The 17562-nt window shown below is 44.8% G+C and overlaps 2 protein-coding genes and 1 long non-coding RNA gene across 7 annotated transcripts; 1 reads left to right on the forward strand and 2 right to left on the reverse strand.

Moving 5' to 3' along the window:
* Positions 1-301: 301 nt before the first annotated feature.
* Positions 302-6903, reverse strand: ndufv3 (NADH:ubiquinone oxidoreductase subunit V3). Of its 2 annotated transcripts, XM_056580248.1 has the most exons (4): positions 6845-6903; positions 5765-5870; positions 3041-4870; positions 302-751 (listed from the first exon to the last, which is right to left on the reverse strand). In XM_056580248.1, exons 1-4 carry the CDS (start codon positions 6887-6889, stop codon positions 588-590), a joined length of 2145 nt encoding a protein of 714 aa, XP_056436223.1. In that variant the 5' UTR covers positions 6890-6903; the 3' UTR covers positions 302-587. The 2 variants fall into 2 exon arrangements, with proteins under 2 accessions (XP_056436223.1, XP_056436224.1); XM_056580249.1 differs by lacking the exon at positions 3041-4870 and having other exon boundaries at positions 392-751.
* Positions 6904-7637: 734 nt separating this feature from the next.
* On the forward strand, positions 7638-12263 carry LOC130373432 (uncharacterized). Of its 4 annotated transcripts, none has more exons than XR_008893515.1 (7): positions 7638-8104; positions 8819-8876; positions 9146-9196; positions 9275-9318; positions 9571-9635; positions 9722-9802; positions 10017-12263. It is a non-coding gene; the product is annotated as an uncharacterized LOC130373432 (long non-coding RNA). The 4 variants fall into 4 exon arrangements; XR_008893516.1 differs by having other exon boundaries at positions 7638-8086; XR_008893514.1 differs by lacking the exon at positions 7638-8104 and adding an exon at positions 8118-8182.
* si:ch211-140m22.7 (uncharacterized protein LOC570370 homolog) lies at positions 11719-17405 on the reverse strand. Its single transcript, XM_056579912.1, has 7 exons — positions 17161-17405; positions 16997-17071; positions 16340-16445; positions 14122-15294; positions 13036-13099; positions 12786-12910; positions 11719-12443 (listed from the first exon to the last, which is right to left on the reverse strand). The coding sequence occupies exons 2-7, from the start codon at positions 17042-17044 to the stop codon at positions 12412-12414; spliced, it is 1548 nt and encodes a 515-aa protein (XP_056435887.1). The 5' UTR covers positions 17045-17071; positions 17161-17405; the 3' UTR covers positions 11719-12411.
* Positions 17406-17562: the final 157 nt, after the last annotated feature.

A 17562-nucleotide genomic window follows, 5' to 3' on the forward strand; every position in this document is an offset into this window, starting at 1 on the left:
ACTGCGTAATCCACTGCCCTCATTTATGCTTCTGCGTAAAAACATAACACGGAACACATTCTGCATCCATGATTCTCGCCCATCTATAAATCGGTGGTGATGCTCGCCCCCTTTCCTTGCCAGTGCCGCACTAACAGCAAACCAAGTCGCGGATGTTTAACAAGCAATAGTAGGCCTTCGCCGCATATAGACGTGATAATTAGGGCATGATATTCCGCACAGGCGGGCTACGAGTCAAAAGCGAAATCATTAAAATAGAAGGCAGATAAACCACTTGCACACTCAGCGCTATTTAAATGACCCCCCTGAGGTACAAATACACCATAAAAAGGCGTTTGATCATCGCAGATTTCTTATGAGTTGCTGCCTCTCTTTGCACAATAGAACCGAGGATTCACAAAGAATGAGACTTCGATTCAAATAGGTGAACTTTAATATATCATCACATTTCTTTTCACAACAGAATTAACTGCACCATAGATACAAAGGGCAAGCACATCGCCATCATTAACAGACAAAACGTATTCAGGGAGGGGGTATTTCCGAGATAGACTGTCACGACTCTTCGGATATCACCGCCGTCTGCTTTAGTGCAGGGGAGATGGTCGGCCGGAGGACGGCTGGGGCAGGCGGTGTTTGGCCATCTCCAGATCCAGGTCGACGAACGTGAACGTGTTGTAGTTGTGGTGCTGGCAGTTCTTGTACGTGCTGTTGTCAAACGGCTCCTCAGGCTCCGGGGCTGCTGCTGCCTCTGTGGAGAAGAGAGAGGGAAGGGGACGGGATGTTAGGTACATAAAAAAGACTAAATAAGATGAGGAAATCTTCAGTCTGGAACCCCAAGGCGTCGCACAGACCTCTCCCCATTTTAAGAGCTGAACATCAAAAGTGCCCAGAAGAGCAGATAACCAAAAAACTGACAAGACCCCATCTTTACTTGTATTTCAACCTGAAAAAGGGACCTCTCTCCCTTGTGGAGGGGGTTGTTCGGCACCAGAATACTGGCTTCTCAGTAGAACACAAACCTTCACAAGCTTTGTATCAATTTGTCAACACGTGATAAGGTCTTTGAAGGCCAATACATTTAAATAGTCACACGTGTCAACAAAGATATTTTACGGCCGGGGTACTTCCTACGATCACAGGCACACCTCCCGTCCCCGCCACCCCCCTGGTAGAGAACGGAGCCAGGCAGGCGTGAAAGGCCTAAGGGGCTGAATTTGTGTGTTGGGGGGGGGGGAAGGAAAGCATAAGATACACTTGGTTGCAGAGTCAGAATCAGAGCCCACGATACAGATTATACAGGCACAAGCACACATAAAAGAGCCTGTCCAAGCAAGAACGACTGCAGCTAGTGCTAATTAGATCCTCTTGTGCCGCTAGAGGGGCTTCGGTGGGTCAGACTGCAGACATGCGGTGATACACTGAGACAGTTATCCATGGGAATCTACTCACAACCAGCGCACACACGACATTAATAGACGCACCCTTTTTTGGGGGTTAAAAGAGTTGAAACGGCAGGATGTTTTAGAAGACATGCATTTATGGTGTTCATCTAACACCAATGTGGAGGAGTAGGAGTTTGACCAAGGAGAAGGGCGCACAACACCCCTGGGTGTTAAGGAAAGAAATAAACTGCAGCCAGAGGTGTGTAAGGGGAGGGTGTATCCCTGGAAGGGGAGGGTGTATACCAGGAAGCAGTCGACCAAGCTAACAAGATGTGCTGGTTAATATATATATGATAAAACTAAGAATTGCAAATACCTTTCGCACGCACAATAATATATCTTAGGAACACAATAAAATAAAGATATTTAAAATGAAGAAATATATAATAATATGCCATAATGTTTGCAACATCTGGTTCACTTTATCCATTGCTTCCAGGAAGACCTCCCCTGATCCCAAATGTCTCCCAGGTGACTTCATTTAAAACCTGCTGGTGTGGAGGACCGCATCCTCCTCTGTAACTGGAACCCTGAGCATGTGCTCTGTAGCATTAGCAATAGCATTAGCATTAGCTGGCACACCTCAGGTTAACCATTACAGCAGAGAAATGTTTAGACACTCCTCTAACTGTATCCAAACTGTGGAGCTTGTGCACTGTAGCATTAGCATTAGCGATAGCATTAGCCGGCACTCATCAGGTTAACCCTGACCACCTGACCATGGGGATAAAATGTCAACAGTACCCGATGAAATATAACTAGTAAATCATAGTAGTCCAAAACACCGTAGAAGATGGGCAAAAGAGGTGATGAACAACGCAACCAAAATATACAAAAAATAAATTATACAACACAAGAGAAATGTTTCCAAAGTCCTCTGGTAGTGCAGCTGCCTTTTAGGATATTCAGAAAAGAGTTTAGATCCAAAATCAACAGAAGGAGGATGGTAAAGATTGTTAAGATTAGTAGTTACTATCTGCAAGCATGAGAGGATGCACAGGCTCTGCGGACGTCTGCAGAAACCTCAAATTGTATATGATGTGCATGTAGAGGGGGTAACCAAGGCAGTACAATGATCATATCAGTTCCTGGGTTCATGTAAGCCACAGAATCAATCCTAAACTATTGTCAGTGAAAATAAATGTCATGGAGTCATTTAGGTGGCAACAGAATCATGTAGAAGATGAATGCAACGTGACCCTGTCCCGAGCACTTTAGCTTATATCTCATGTTTGGATTTCTCATGTTAGAGAGGCCTAGGGCTTCACTGAGACTACCTCTTTGGGATGAATGGCAAAGGAAACAATGGGGTGAACATGAAAGAGCTATTGAGAAAGAAAGGCTATTAATGCAGAAGCATCTATGTGAGGGAGGTATTTTAAACTAACATTTCTAAATTGCCAAAACCAGATTTCAGGGACAGCACCGAGACACAACTACTTGACCCATGCTTTGTGGGGATATCGATGCCACCTTCATGAACACTTTGACGTTGTATATCTGTATAGGATGGTGAGGTGTGGGGTGTTTTAAGATCCACAGTGGAGCGGGAGAGGGAGTAGGGTTTAGGGTGGAGGTGGTGGTGCGGTGTATACCCTCAGACGCTTCAACAGCCTCAGGCTCAGCTGGGCTCTCTGCTTGGAGTTCCTCCCCTGCAGCTTCAGTCAAGACTGGGGCAGGATCCACCAGCTCATCAGAGCCCCCTACAGGGGCCGCTGCCTCAACTGCAGCCTCAGGGGCCAGCTCAGCTGGGGCCACTTCAGATACAGACTTTGGGCTCTCTTCTGCTGCTGCTGGGGCTGCAGCTTCCACAGCGGATGGAGCTTCTTCTGCATGTGTAACTTCCACAGCTTGGAGTTCCTCCCCTGCAGCTTCAGTCAAGACTGGAGCTGTATCCATCAGCTCCTCAGCGCCCTCTACAGGGGCCTCTGCTTTAACCACAGCCTCAGATGCCACCTCGGCTGGGGCCACAGACACGGACTCAGGGCTTTCTTCTGCCACAGGTTCAGCTTCAAGAGGAGTTTCAGCCACCGCTTCAACCAGTGGAGCTTCAGGTAGGGCTTCTGCTGCTTCTAACGGGGCCCAGGGTTCCGGTTCTACGTGAGCTTCGGCTGCAGCCTCAAGAACCGCTGGTCCTTCCGATGGGGTTTCCAGAGAAGAGGAAGAAGAAGGGGGAGGAGAGGTTTCGATGGGTTTGTCTGGTGTTGGTTGGGGGTCAGATGCTAGCTCGGCGGCGTGTTCTTGGATCCGGGGAGCCGCGTCTGCGATTGATTCTTCAGCCGCAGAGGAGATCTGTGGAGCGGAGTCCACCAACTCCTCGGACGCCTCACTGGAGACCGCTGCAGCATGCGTATCTACGGAAACCTCAGCTTCTTCTGTGGCCTGGGTAGCTGAGGTCGGAGGGCTGTCCACCGGAATGGTTTCGAACGCAGCCGTCTCCGGCTCGATATCTCCGGTCTTCATGTTGTCTCCGGGAGCGACGGCGTCTTGGCTCACGCCGACCTCTCCAGCAGAGGGCGCTGTGGTGGCAGAGGACTCCTTCGTCTTCGTCTTGACTCCCTCTTCGGAGTCTTCAGAATCAGAGTCGGAGTCGGAGTCAGAGTCGCTGCTGGATGAAGAGGAAGAGGACGATCCGTCTGCCGATGGCTCTTTGGGCCGAGAGGAGGTGGCAGCTGCTGGAGTCACTTCATCTGTAGTTTTGGCAACAACGGGAGTTTCGGTAACCGCCGCCTCAGTTAGGGTGGGATGGGTTTCAACAGCGACCTCCGGGGCTGGGTCAGGGATAACATGAGGAGCAGCCTCAGCGACGGTAATCGGGTCGACATGGCCCGCTGGACTAGCTTCCTCAAGGAGCTCTTTGGCAAGTGGTTCTTCAATAGCTGTGGTTGCAGGAGGGGCGAGCGTGGCAGCAGCTGCGGCGGCCACAGCTGTCTGACCAACAGGGATGACCTCAGGTTGGGGTTCACCTAGAAGATGAGCTGGGGGAAACCCGGCGGATGCAAGCCTAACGGGGAAGGCGACTGCGGACTTGTAGGCTAGCAAGGATGCTCCCTCATCTGGGTTAGGGTTAGGGTCAGCTGCTGGAGCCACGTCATCTGTAGTTTTGGCAACAACGGGAGTTTCGGTAACCGCCGCCTCAGGTAGAGAGGGAGGGGTTTCAACAGCGGCCTGCAGGGCTGGCTCAGTGTAAACAGGAGGAGCAGCCTCAGTGACAGGAGGCAGGGTTTGGGTAATCGTTTCGACATGGCCCGCTGGACTAGCTTCCACGGCTGCGGCGGCCACAGCTGTCTGACCAACAGGGATGGCCTCAGGAAGGGGTTCACCTAGAAGATGAGCTGGGGGAAACCCAGCGGGTGCAAGCCTAACGGGAAAGGCGACAGCAGTCTTGTAGGCTAGCAAGGTTGCTCTGTCATCCGGAGCCTCTACTGCAGAGGAGAACGGTTAAAACAGTTAAACAGCCACATGGAATTGGGTCAAATGCTCGACTGGAATCACATCTAAGAGAAAGAAGCTCTCATGTCGCCATTCTGGAATAGGTTTCTGGTCCCCCTTGTTTAGATCCAAGCAAGTGTACACAATAATATTTTAGCAGAATATCGATAGAATCAAAGAAGGAAATATATGGTTGTCAAAGTATCTTAGGCACACTTAAGAACTCTTACAATAAACCCAGGTTGAACAATTGAAAGTAACTTTGGTTAATAAGTTGTCTGGTTATTTTGATTATGCTTTACAGGATTGATTCAACAAAGACAATAGACGTCTTATCAGGAGCTGAAATATGGAAAAACTAAAGTGGAAATCTCAAGATCTTATATCCGTTCTTTTTGGTGGCACTTATGGTGAAAAATAAACAGTGCGCCGCAACACACACACACTCTGTTAGACTAGCTCTTCCAAACCCTCTGGTACCACCACTGCATGCCCCTTGTTATTTGAATGAATGGCAGTAATGTCACCACCAACACCCAGTTCGTAACATTGCTAATACTGCAAGGGCTTTCATCATTCTGCTTTCACGATTGTGAAACCTAATTTGGCAATTGTGACTTAACTGACATTTATTTAAATTCAAATTGTTGGGAGATCTTTGAGATTGCCACTTTAACAAGTGAATAAATGAAGTTATACCCATTAACTTTATTTCCTATGAACTTGACAATGGATGCAGATGGAAGTGGGTAATAAATGTTACAATAACATTATGAAAGATAATCACATCATCTTTGTCATTAAACATTATTTAAATGACAATAAACAAACAAAATGTATAGAGGGGTAAGAAGAGGATAAGAGTGGAGGAGTGAAAAAGGCCTTACTCTTGCTCTGAGCTTTTCCCGGGTTAGCTGGGGGCTCTCCTCCCTGTGTGCAGAGAGCCGCCGCTGGCCAGCGCAGCACACCACCCCAGCTCTCCAGCTGCAAGGCCTGCAAACAAGAGGACACCAAACACAAACAACAGGATGAAGATTCAGGAGAGCTGGAGGTCAAGAACTCTCAAACTGTGGTCAACATGCTACTAAATCGTACAATGGAGACTTTGAAAGTTATGAATAGGCTTTATTATTTGAAGCAGTGACATCATTCACAAACTGAGATACACTTAGTAGGTTGTGATTTGGTTGCCTCTCACCAGGAGGCAACAATCTACTTCAAAGGAATTATGGTGAGAGCAAAAAAAATCCTTAAATCAGTTTGGCTTGGTCCTTGAACCCAATACAAGAGACAGATGATAACCCAATGGTAGTGCAAGCCTAGTACTTGGATTAGGTATGATAGAGATACATAGGAATAACGTATACTATTATTGATTGGGTCAGGTCAACAAATATATTGTGCACCTCAAAAGTCATTCCATAAGGGACAACAACTGTGCCATTCAAAGAGGGGCATATTAAGTGTAAGACATTTTATTGACCATGTTGAATAGAATTTACTACGCCTGTTCATTTAAAGGAATGAGGTCAAGGCCCTACCTTAAGCTGGTTTGGAGCGTAAAGGCCCTACCTTAAGATGGTGTGAGTCAGGAGCTGATTCACCTCTTTGACATGTGTATGGCAATGGAGGGCACCGAATTACAACACGACAGTGACACTTGCTTCCTAAATTATTTCCAAAAAAATCCGCAACCGCACTGTTTTGCGTTACAATGTTGACTTTGACTACAGAAAACAGAAACGTTTTTAACATTCCGATGTGCCCCCTCCTATAGTAATCTGTACTACGGTACCATCCCTGAACTTCAGCAGTCCGACCGGGGTCAGACAATATACAGGACGGTACAGTGGGCGGAGATATATACCATGTATGTAGTATCACCTGTTAAATTGTTGATTTTCCTTTTGATGAACGACAACACGACATCATAAAAACGTGTTATGGTTACATTTTAGTATTATTACCTTGAGAGACCCAAGTCGTCCTATCCGCAGCAAGGAGGTCGCCATTTTGTGTTACCAATATTATGTTCCGGGTAGAAACCGGGATTAGTTAAACACAAATATATAAATAATATTACATATATATATAAATAAATATATATAAAGAGTAAAAACAAAAGTACATCTATTTTTGTCGTCATAATGACGTAAACCCTTTACATAATAACAATATAGCTAGCTATACACACACACACACACACACACACACACACACACACACACACACACACACACACACACACACACACACACACACACACACACACACACACACACACACACACACACACACACACACACACACACAGGTGCATCTCAATAAATATCGATTTTTTTTGCACCCAAAGTGAAATATTGTAATCCTTTATTTGTATTAATCTCGATTGTTATGGCTTACAGTTTATGAAAACCCAGAATTCTGTATATCAGAAAATTTGAATATTGTAGACTCAAGGTGTCAAATTCTAATCTATCAGAATACCTGCAAAGGTTTCCTGAGCCTCTTAATGGTCTGTCAGTCCTGTTCAGTAGGCTTCATAATAATGGTGAAGTCAGCTGACTTGACCGTTTTGCAGAAGATAGCCATTTACACCCTCCACAAGGGGGCTAAGCCTCAAAAGGTCATTGCTAAAGAAGCTGGCAGTTCACAGAGTGCTGCATCCAAGCACACTCATAGAAAGTTGAGTTGAAGGAGAAAGTGCGGTGGACAAAAGTGCACAAGCAACAGGAATAACCGCTGCCCTGAGAGGGTTGTCAAGCAAAGGCCATTAAAAAAAGTGGGAGCATCACAAGGAGTGGAGTGGACTGAGGCATGAGTCAGAGCATCAAGAGCCACCACGCACAGACATATCCAGGACATGGCCTACGACAACTGTTGCATTCCTTGTGTCAAGCCACTCCTGGACCAGAGCCAACGTCAAAAGCGTCTGGCGTTGAGTATGTTGCATACAAGATTCTGGAGGAAGAAGGGAGAGGCAAGTACAAATAAAGCGCAGCCGTCTACCAGGAGATTTGAGAGAATTTCATGCCTACTTCTCTGACCAGCTCTATGGAGATGCTGATTTCCTTTTCCAACGAGAAGGGTCCAGCTGCAGGCTTGGGCGTTCCCGTCATGACACAAAAACGCCCATCGGGCGTTCCCGTCATGACACAAAAACGCCCATCAGGCGTTCCTGTTGCGTTTCATCGATCAATCAAGAAGAGGTGAGTGAGTTTCGCAAGGTATGCTACCCTTCCTTTTTTGGCGGTTTTACCTCGTAGTAACTTTCCAGAAAAACGAAAGGGTTATGATGAGAGATTGTCAGTAAATATGATATTGTTTATTTGACAAGATTGGCTGTGAAGCATTCTCATTTAAATCACTGATTTAGCTGTGGTATCGTTGTATCCGAATTCGAATCCGATATAAATACTCGTGACAAGCATGGTTCGGTAGCAGCGAATGCTATGCTATCTCGTCCATAAACGTTGCATATACTATTCAGAAATCAGCATCGTTTAAGACGGTTTGTAGGTAGGGTAAAGTTTGCAGCGAAGGCTTTGCCGATTATTTTACTGTGAGGTTAACATTACCAAAGTACATTGTTAAGTTGGATGTTAAGGTGTCAGCTGGCATGGTAAGAGGCATGAAATCGCGGCCACTCTGCTTCGTTGTGGTGACACACGCATCGGATTAAACTGCATGTAAACGTACTAGTACGTCTAAACTAATAACTAGTATGTTTACATGCATGGCATATCAGAGAATTCTGTCATTTCGGTCGCGGGGCAACGAATGAATAAAGATCGTTAGCACCCTGAAAAACAGATGACAGATGTGCCCGAAGTTACTACTTTATTACCTCCTTGGGTGAAATCGAAGCGTAGTGTGTACTGAATGCGTGTTGATGATGATGCATATGAATTGCAACTTACACGTCTTCCAAACCTTTTCAGTACCCTGGCACATGCTTTGTCCAATGGACCATGGAAGGGACTTTACTTGGCTGACGAGGTAAAACGTGTGGCTGGCGCACGATTCATTGCATCTAGTAGTAGCATTCACTGGTAGACAGGCAGGCCTCTAGATTGTTTATTATGATTTAATGAAGTGTTCCTATGTGACGCTGATGGGCCCTGGTTGCTGCTAAATGCTTGTTGAAAGTGCATTGTGCACTTTTTGTATGTAGCTACAAAATGAGGGTGGATATCACTTTATAGTTTATAGGCATTATATACTAATAAGAATCATTGACAAATCACATTCCCCTTTTACCACCACAGGACGCACCTCACCAGTATCAGAGCAACAGCTGTGGGGTGTTTATGCTGATGGTGAGATGCATTATTTTCAGAAATGATGACTGATGACTAGTTTGCAAAACAACTAACTCATTTGTATGTTAATTTCAGTACGCAATGTATTCTACCCTCAAAAGCAATATGATTTCAGTGAGGTGAGTTCTTTCAAATCTCAATCAGATGTGTAGCATGAAATATAAGGCTTTTAATAATTTAGTCATCCTTACTGGAGGCTACAATTAACATGCATCATAGGTCATACACATTACTTTGTCTTCAGGTACTGCACTTACGGGAGGATATGGCTACATCTTAATTTACACTGCCATAGTACACTGCTAAACAGTACTGTAACATGGATTTGTATCAGGCTATGAAGTCATTTAATGCATAACTTTACTTTTCAGGGGGACATGCTCTCTATCAGGAGGTGGTGGTGTGGACAGCTGTTGGAGACCTTTATGCTTGAAAGGTTTATATACTGTGTCCATGTTGCTATTTACTTATTTTTTGTGCTCACGAAGATCGTAGCCAATACACTTGTCTCTCTGTCTCTAGCCCTGCAGAACTAGCTGGCTCCTTCTCACCCTCTCCATCTCCCCATCTCAGTCACACCTTCCAATCACTAAGCAGTGAAAGGTATTGCATACTATGTCCATACTTTTCTATTTACGTATATTCTCTCTTGCTCTTTCTCAGACTTTTGATCGATCAGTGATTGCCTTTTTGTTTAATGGTGTGGGTAGTGTTGGTCTGGGCTTGTGTGATTGAATTGAAGGTTGATTATAATCCCTGTTTATCTCCCTCTCTCTCGCTCTCCTTCACTCTTTTTCGGCTCTCTCGCTCTCTCTAGCCCTGCAGGACTAGCTGGCACACCAAGCTCACCCTCTCCATCTCCCCATCTCAGTCACACGCTCCAATCTGGCACAACAGAGGACAGGCCATTCTTACCACCCGAAGTCCTTCAGCAATTTGTACAAGAGACGCTGAGACTGGACATGGCGATGCTTGGCGTGTTCAACAGGGTTTCAAACACATTCCGAGAACTAATCAAGCCTCTCCATCCTTCCATATATATAAATGACAGTTTGGCAGGGGACATTAAGCTTAATAAAGACAATCTCATATACATAACGGTTAGAAAGATTTACAACAATGCAGGCTGTGGCAGTGGCCTTGCGCTACGCCTCAAAGGCTTCTCAAAAAAGAATTGGCCAAGCGCACCTCTGGTACTGAGGCACGTTGCATATGGCAGGTTTGTCATAAAAGATGTCTGCCTAGCATAATGTTCTTCTATTACTCCTTTTTCGTTTTATTTGGGACGTCATTTTTTGCAATCCCTTTCATTTGTAAATGTACATACTACTGTAGTAAATGTATCTGCCCAGAAATGCTGGTATTTTATTACTCCTTTCTTTTTTGTTTTTGTGACAAATGCTATACGATGTATAACATGCATTTGTGCCTATGATGTATGTTGTAAGGTTAATTGTTACAGAGCAATTACTGTATTTTGTCTTTATTGAAAACATTCAGTGGGAAAAGTAAGTGAACACTTGGAGTCAAATGGTCTACTGTTTGAGCCTTCATAGTGTCTGGTAACTGGATTTGAACTGCATAATGTCCCAAGTGTTATTTTAATCTATTCATTATTTAATTTGGGCATATTCTTAAACAACTATATCAAACATCTCACTTATATCTAATACCCTACCTATACTAACCCAGAAGATAATGAACATGAGATCATGGAGCCTCCCTGTAATGATCGTGTTGCATCAAGTTTGATGCAAAGTTTGGGCCGAGATCCGACGCATAAATGTAAGCTAACATTCTGTAGGCCTAGCTGGCTAACGTACCCGTATAACAAGATCGAAGAAGAAGGGGGCGCTAACGTCAGTTTTATGCTGCCCATACTACTAGATCGACGAAGAAGAACTGGGCGTTCCAGCCTGCGTAAACGAGAACGCCGGGGGGGCGTTTTAGTCTGCGTGAACGAGAACGCCCATTTGTGTCTGCAGTCGGATGATATTGTTTCCAACAGGACTTCGCACTTGCCCACACTGCCCAGAGTACCAATAGCTGGTTTAATGACCATAGCTCTGCTTGATTGGCCAGAAAAATCGCCTGACCTGAACCCCATAGAAAATGTATGGGGTATTGTCAAGAGGAAGATGAGAAACACGAGACCCAATAATGCAGACGCGCTTAAGGCCGCTGTCGAAGTCACCTGGGCTTCCATAACACCTCAGCCGGGCCGAAGGCTGATCGACTCCATGCCACTCTGCATTGATGCAGTAATTCATGCAAAAGGTGTACCAACCAATTGCTGATTACATATACAAGACATTTCCGGATAAAAATCTTTTTACTGGTGTAATGTGATATATTTAAGATACTGCATTTGGGGGATATGAGCTGTAAGCCATATTCAAGATTAATACAAATAAAGGCTTGAAGTATTTCCCTTTCGGTATAATGAATCTGAGTTTCAATTCGGTTAAAATTGAATTTATTTATTTTTCCACTATATTCTAATTCACTCCAATTCTAGCTGCACCTTCATTTTTATTTAGGTTTTATTGTAATGAATAAACATATACAGAAGGCTATACAAGGACAAACAAACAGTTATATACATAGAGCTGTTACCGGCTCATCAAAATACAAGGAATGAATGTGCAAATAATGGTTTGGTTTCAAAAGTGATGTTTGCACATGTTAATGTACCATCTGGTAAAATAAATGGAACGCAGGTTTCATTACTGATCAATAATGTCTTGTCCCAAAACTGACCCATGGGCTGATCTAATGAAGAAATTACCTGAATTCACAACAGGAACTCCATCTGGCTGGACTGAACATGGTTGCAATACCCTTGAGAAAGGTTAACATGCATTTCTGAAAAAATTTAATCCATCTGTAAGCTATGGAAAGAATAATTTTCAATGTCATGGTGCGTATCAGAAACAATAAAAGAGACCATCAGCCAGTCATAAAAACAAACATGAATTGGAGTTTATTTGTTTTCTTTTCCTTATCTGCCGCTACGCAGAAGCAGATTTTCACAGTTCTACAGTTCTTCCAGAGAAACACCAACACAAAAGGGTTAAATTCCATTGGAATATCTAAGGGCTCCATCTACATTCACACATAGAAAAATAGCAGACAGGATATTTTAACACTGCTTAAATGAAAGCACAGGAGAGACTGAGTGGGAAAAACATGTCATACAAAAGTGCAGGTCTTCATTTGGAGGAAACTTCACTCAACTTGGGTTCTGAAACATAAATAGGGAGTAGAAGGAATAGATTATAGAAATTAATCTACAATTTTATTTTTCTTAAATGAATCTGCTTCAAATCATGCATGTCAAGATCATATTCCATGATAATACTTTGAAATCATCTCCAATCACTCCCTCAGAATACTTCCATGACATTAAAACCAAATAGAGCTCAGAGATTATGCAAAAAAAGCGAAATAAAAAAAAAGACTGGAAAACAACAAGGATCAAACAACAATTAATGGAATATCCCAACCACCATCTCACGCTTTCAATTATAATATTAAACCCCACTATGACAACACGGCTGGGGAACCCTTGGTGTGGTCGACTCACCGTGAAACTTGAACTCAGGGAAGGATTCGAGGTCCCCGCCGCCGTAGAGTCTCTGCAGTTTGGTCATCTCCTCAGCCAGGGCCTTCTGATACTCTGCCCCCGCATCCACCAACCCGCCGCTAGCCCTGGGGTCAAAGTTCAAGGGGTCAGTGTCAGCTTACACATGCTAGTGAGGTACACCAGCTACTTATAAGTGGGAGGAGGGGCAGACTGGATACAAGTGTTTGTACCTCCGATGCAATCGACTTACTGGCTGCTTGCGTTGTACACCCTTATGGAATCCACGAAGAGCTTCTGAATGGGATCGAGTTGTGCTGAAGGAGAAAAATGCAACAATTATTGAAAGGTAAAGAATGCCAACTCTTGTTTGGAACTGATGGTAGGATCAGTCCAATTTGGCTAGGATGAACATTTTAAATCCATAGAACCTCATGCAGGACACCAGAACCTGGGATAGTGGGCAGAGTTTGCACAGGGTTAAATAGGAAAAGACGAAGGTGGTGGCAATAAATAAAAAAGGGTTGACGGGTTAGAGGTTTGCGGTGAAAGGTCATACTAAACTCGCAAAACCAGACTTGTTATTACTGCAAGACCGGAAGGTTACTCATGTCATCTCATAGGCAGATGCAGCTGCAGCTTCAGATCTACTTTTGACAAAAGAAGAAAGTCTGTGTGCTAGTCAATCCTCTCTGGCAACCCGTAAACCCAAACAGTGCGATTCAATCAGGAAGAAAACAGTTAGGAGAGGTTACAGTTACAGTATCCAAAACACAAACCAATGGAAAAAGTTTGGGAAGGATGGATAATATTACTTTACCATGCAACAACCATAAAAAACATTACAAGTGTGTGGGAAGGTGTACAGAGAAGTTGTGTGAATTATTCAAGTGGGAAAGGAAAGACGGTGATTCCCTCAACAGTGAAACACGCATAGGAAAAGACAGGATTGTTTTAAATTACAAAAAAAGGAAAGGGAATATTACTTTTTGAACATGAAGTCACCATGTTAACCTCAAGACTGCAGAAGTCAAGAGGGTGGCACTAACAATGAGACCAATGCCGTAAATGTTAGTCAAACAGCGATGCAGGTGAATGCAAAGACATGCAATGGCTGGTTACAAGGAGATGGCAGTACAGTGACCACCAATCAGGGATGGTGACATGAGAGGCAGAGGGAAAGAGTGATACAAAAGTGGTCTGTATCAGAGTATATTTACAGTTTATCCTTAACCTATACACAATAAATATCATTTACTCAATGCAAATACAGCCCAATCCAGATGGGAAAGAGGAGCATATCTAATGGTGGAGGAGGCGGTGGTGCATCAGTGTGTACCCTCAGGGGATTCAACAGGTTCAGGCTCATCCGGGGCCTGGAGTTCTTCCCCTGCTGCTTCAGCCAAGACTGGCGCAGGATCCACCAGCTCCTCAACTGGAGCCGCTGCCACCACAGCCTCTGGGCTCTCCTCTACTGGGGTTTCAGCTTCCACAGCGGGGGCAGCCTCGATAGGAGCTTCAGCCAGTGGGGCTTCAATAGAACTTTCAGCAACTGGTTCTGGGGCAGCCTCAATAACAGGGGCAACTTCAACTGCTGGAGCAGCCTCCATAACGGCCTCAGGGTCAGCCTCCACAACATAGGGAGCTGCTACAGGAGGGGCTTCTTCAATGATGGGGGCCACAGCCTCAACAACAGGGGCTGCAGCTTCTGCCACAGCCTGAACAACAGGGGCTGCAGCTTCTGCCACAGCCTCAACAACAGGGGCCGCAGCCTCAACAGCCTCAGCAACAGGGGCTACAGCTTCAATGACAGGGTCCGCAGCCTCAACGGCAGGAGCCACAGCCTCTACCACAGCCTCCACAACAGGGGCCGCATCCTCAACAGCCTCTACAACAGGGGCCGCAACTTCTGCCACAGCTTCAATGACAGGGACCGCAGCCTCAACGGCAGGAGCCACGGCCTCTACCATAGCCTCAGCTACAGGGACCGCAGCCTCAACGGCAGGAGCCAAGGTCTCAGCAACAGGAGCCACGGCCTCTACCACAGCTTCAACAACAGGGGCCGCAGCTTCAATGACAGGGGCCACAGCCTCAAAAGCCTCCACAACAGGGGCCGCAGCCTCAACCACAGCCTCCACAACAGGGGCCGCAGCCTCAACAACAGGGGCCGCAGCTTCGGCCACAGCTTCAACGACAGGGGCCGCAGCGTCAACAACAGGGGCCGCAGCCTCTAGCACAGCCTCAACAACAGGGGCCGCAGCCTCAACAGCCTCAACCACGGGGGCTGCAGCTTCAACCACAGGGGTCATAGCCTCAGCGACAGGTGCCTCCACAACAGGAATGTTGGCTGCAGGTTCAGCTGTAACCGCGGCCGCGAGAGGCTCTGCAGCAGGCTTAGCTGCAGCTTCTGCTACGGCCACCATGAGGGCGGGGTCCTTCTTGGGCATCTCCACAAAGGTCTTGTGCTGGACTAGTTTCTCTATATCGAAGTATGTTTTACCAGGCTTTTTGTCTAGGATGAAGGAGAATACAAGCAGGTGAAGAGTTAATTTGGCTTTAAATGAATTGTTAGGCATAATCCCCTATTATTCGTTAACAATCAAATTTTTACGATTAGATTCATCCAACACAAACCATTTACAATGACAAACCAACTACAGAAATGAATAGTAGAGGAATTGCAGAGTAGAATAAGAATCGAAGATTTCTGTACTCCACTTAGATGAACACAAAATAACTATAAAAAGGGAGAAAATCACAGTTAATGATTTATACATAGCCGTCTAAATTCCGTCCTGTTTTTATAAAGGATAGAAAAAAAGCCTTTAAAGACCATTAGGAAAAGTGTGAAGCAGTAAACGGATCACAGGAGAATGCTGTGGAAAAGGGTAAAAGGTCAAACACAATATGAGACAGACTGAGGTACAAGCATTAAACGGAAGAAAATAAGTTTTCCATTTAGTATCCTGATTTTGGTTCTACCCTTTCCATGCATTTCCCTTAGTAAATTCACTTTTATTCTGCAATAGGCTTATCGGCTTTCCAAGTGTTTCATATGAAAGTATTACCATAGAGCTTGTAAACTGCCCCCATTACAAATGAACCCACCTGATATAGACCATGCATCAAAAGAAAGGTAGAATTACCAGATTTGGGATTACATCTAGTCCAGATCGTTATGCTGTTCCTCCTTAACCTCTCATTTATATCTTGTTCTCAAAGTCATGTACTGCACATAATTCATGCCTATCACCAGTAGAAACCTACAAGCATGTTTCATCAAAATGGGTTTAATAGCTATTGCCATAATATTTAGTGAGTTTAAAGCTTCCGTATTGAATACTTTGGTGCAAACGTGTAATGAAAGGGGCTTAGGGGTCAAATTTGGAAGCAACTGGTAGAGACCAGTTGAAGGTCATAATGGGGAACTATGCCAAAGCCTTGCATGAGGTATGCTTGTGTTTTTTTTAGTGGAAGAGACCAAATGAGGTCAGTCATGCTTGTACCTCAATCACTGCCTGACACTAAACGACATACAAATGTTCAGGAGATGCTACCTTCGTTGACTTTTTTAATCGGCTTCTTGCCTCCTCCGGATTTCGTGCTGAGGGCTGCAACTGCTGATACTCTGTTGGGAGACCTGCAGCTCTCAGGCCTCAAACACTGCGAAACCAACGTCCACAGACAGTCAGAAATATGCATTCATACCGAAAATATCTGCATCTCTAGGTAGGTGTTTATATCAATTGTAAAAGACACAAAAAAGTAAATTTCAATAAAGTAACATTAGAGACCTCAGCTTATGTGAGGAGGGTTTCAGAATAGATCTAACCAGTCCCAAAATAGTTTTGAGACATGCATGGGTGCAGAAGACAATATATGTTGTTTTATCGGTATTTCCAACATTAAGTCCCGTCACCTTAAAACCAATTATAACACACGGGTAAAAATGCAAACATCGAACATCGACGCCTAGAAGCTGCATAACCACATATGTACGGGCGTTGCGGGCAGATCATGGAAGTATTCCTGCAAACCACGCATGTAGCAGGCCTTTAACCAAGAGCATTTAACTCACAGGCCTGCTACAGCCACAGCCCTTGCGTTACATGTATTGACCCACCTGGGTGTGTTCTGGCTAAAAGCAAGGCAAAGACATTCCGAGTGCGGTGTTACAATCAATTCATTGCACAATGCATTTTATTTATCATTACCTTCAGAGAGGAGCCCAGCCTTCCCATCCTCAGCAGAGATGTCGCCATGATTACCAATGCGACTCCGGCTGTGTCCTTAAATACCAAAGCAAAATAGAACCGGATATTACTACAAACTACTACGAACTACTACTGAATAAATGACAAGATGGATGAGAATGTACCGGTGTGCGTCTAGATCCCCTGGCCGACAGCCAAATGTGAACGGCGCCAAAAGAAAGGGGACGCTGTTGTTTTTAACCAAATCTAAATCAATTATATAACATGGGAGGCAATGTCAATGGTCCAGGCTATAGGTTGATGCCCAAAGAGCGACACCACGTTGAATAAGGGTGGGTTTTTCCTGTTGTGCAGCAGCACCCACTGACACACTCACACACACACACGTGTGGAGCACGCCCCCTTTCTGAGGAGAACACTGCTGCTTTCTTAGGTTGTTTTCAGGTCCTCAACATGCATATCATTGATACTTCGCCCATTTTATCCAAGTTCACCGTATGCATATACTATATGCTTTCAACCGAACTGAACAGATCATTAAAAATGACTTTATTTGAGGCCAGTAC

Source organism: Gadus chalcogrammus, chromosome 20 (assembly GCF_026213295.1).
Source record: "Gadus chalcogrammus isolate NIFS_2021 chromosome 20, NIFS_Gcha_1.0, whole genome shotgun sequence".
Lineage (NCBI taxonomy): Eukaryota > Metazoa > Chordata > Actinopteri > Gadiformes > Gadidae > Gadus > Gadus chalcogrammus.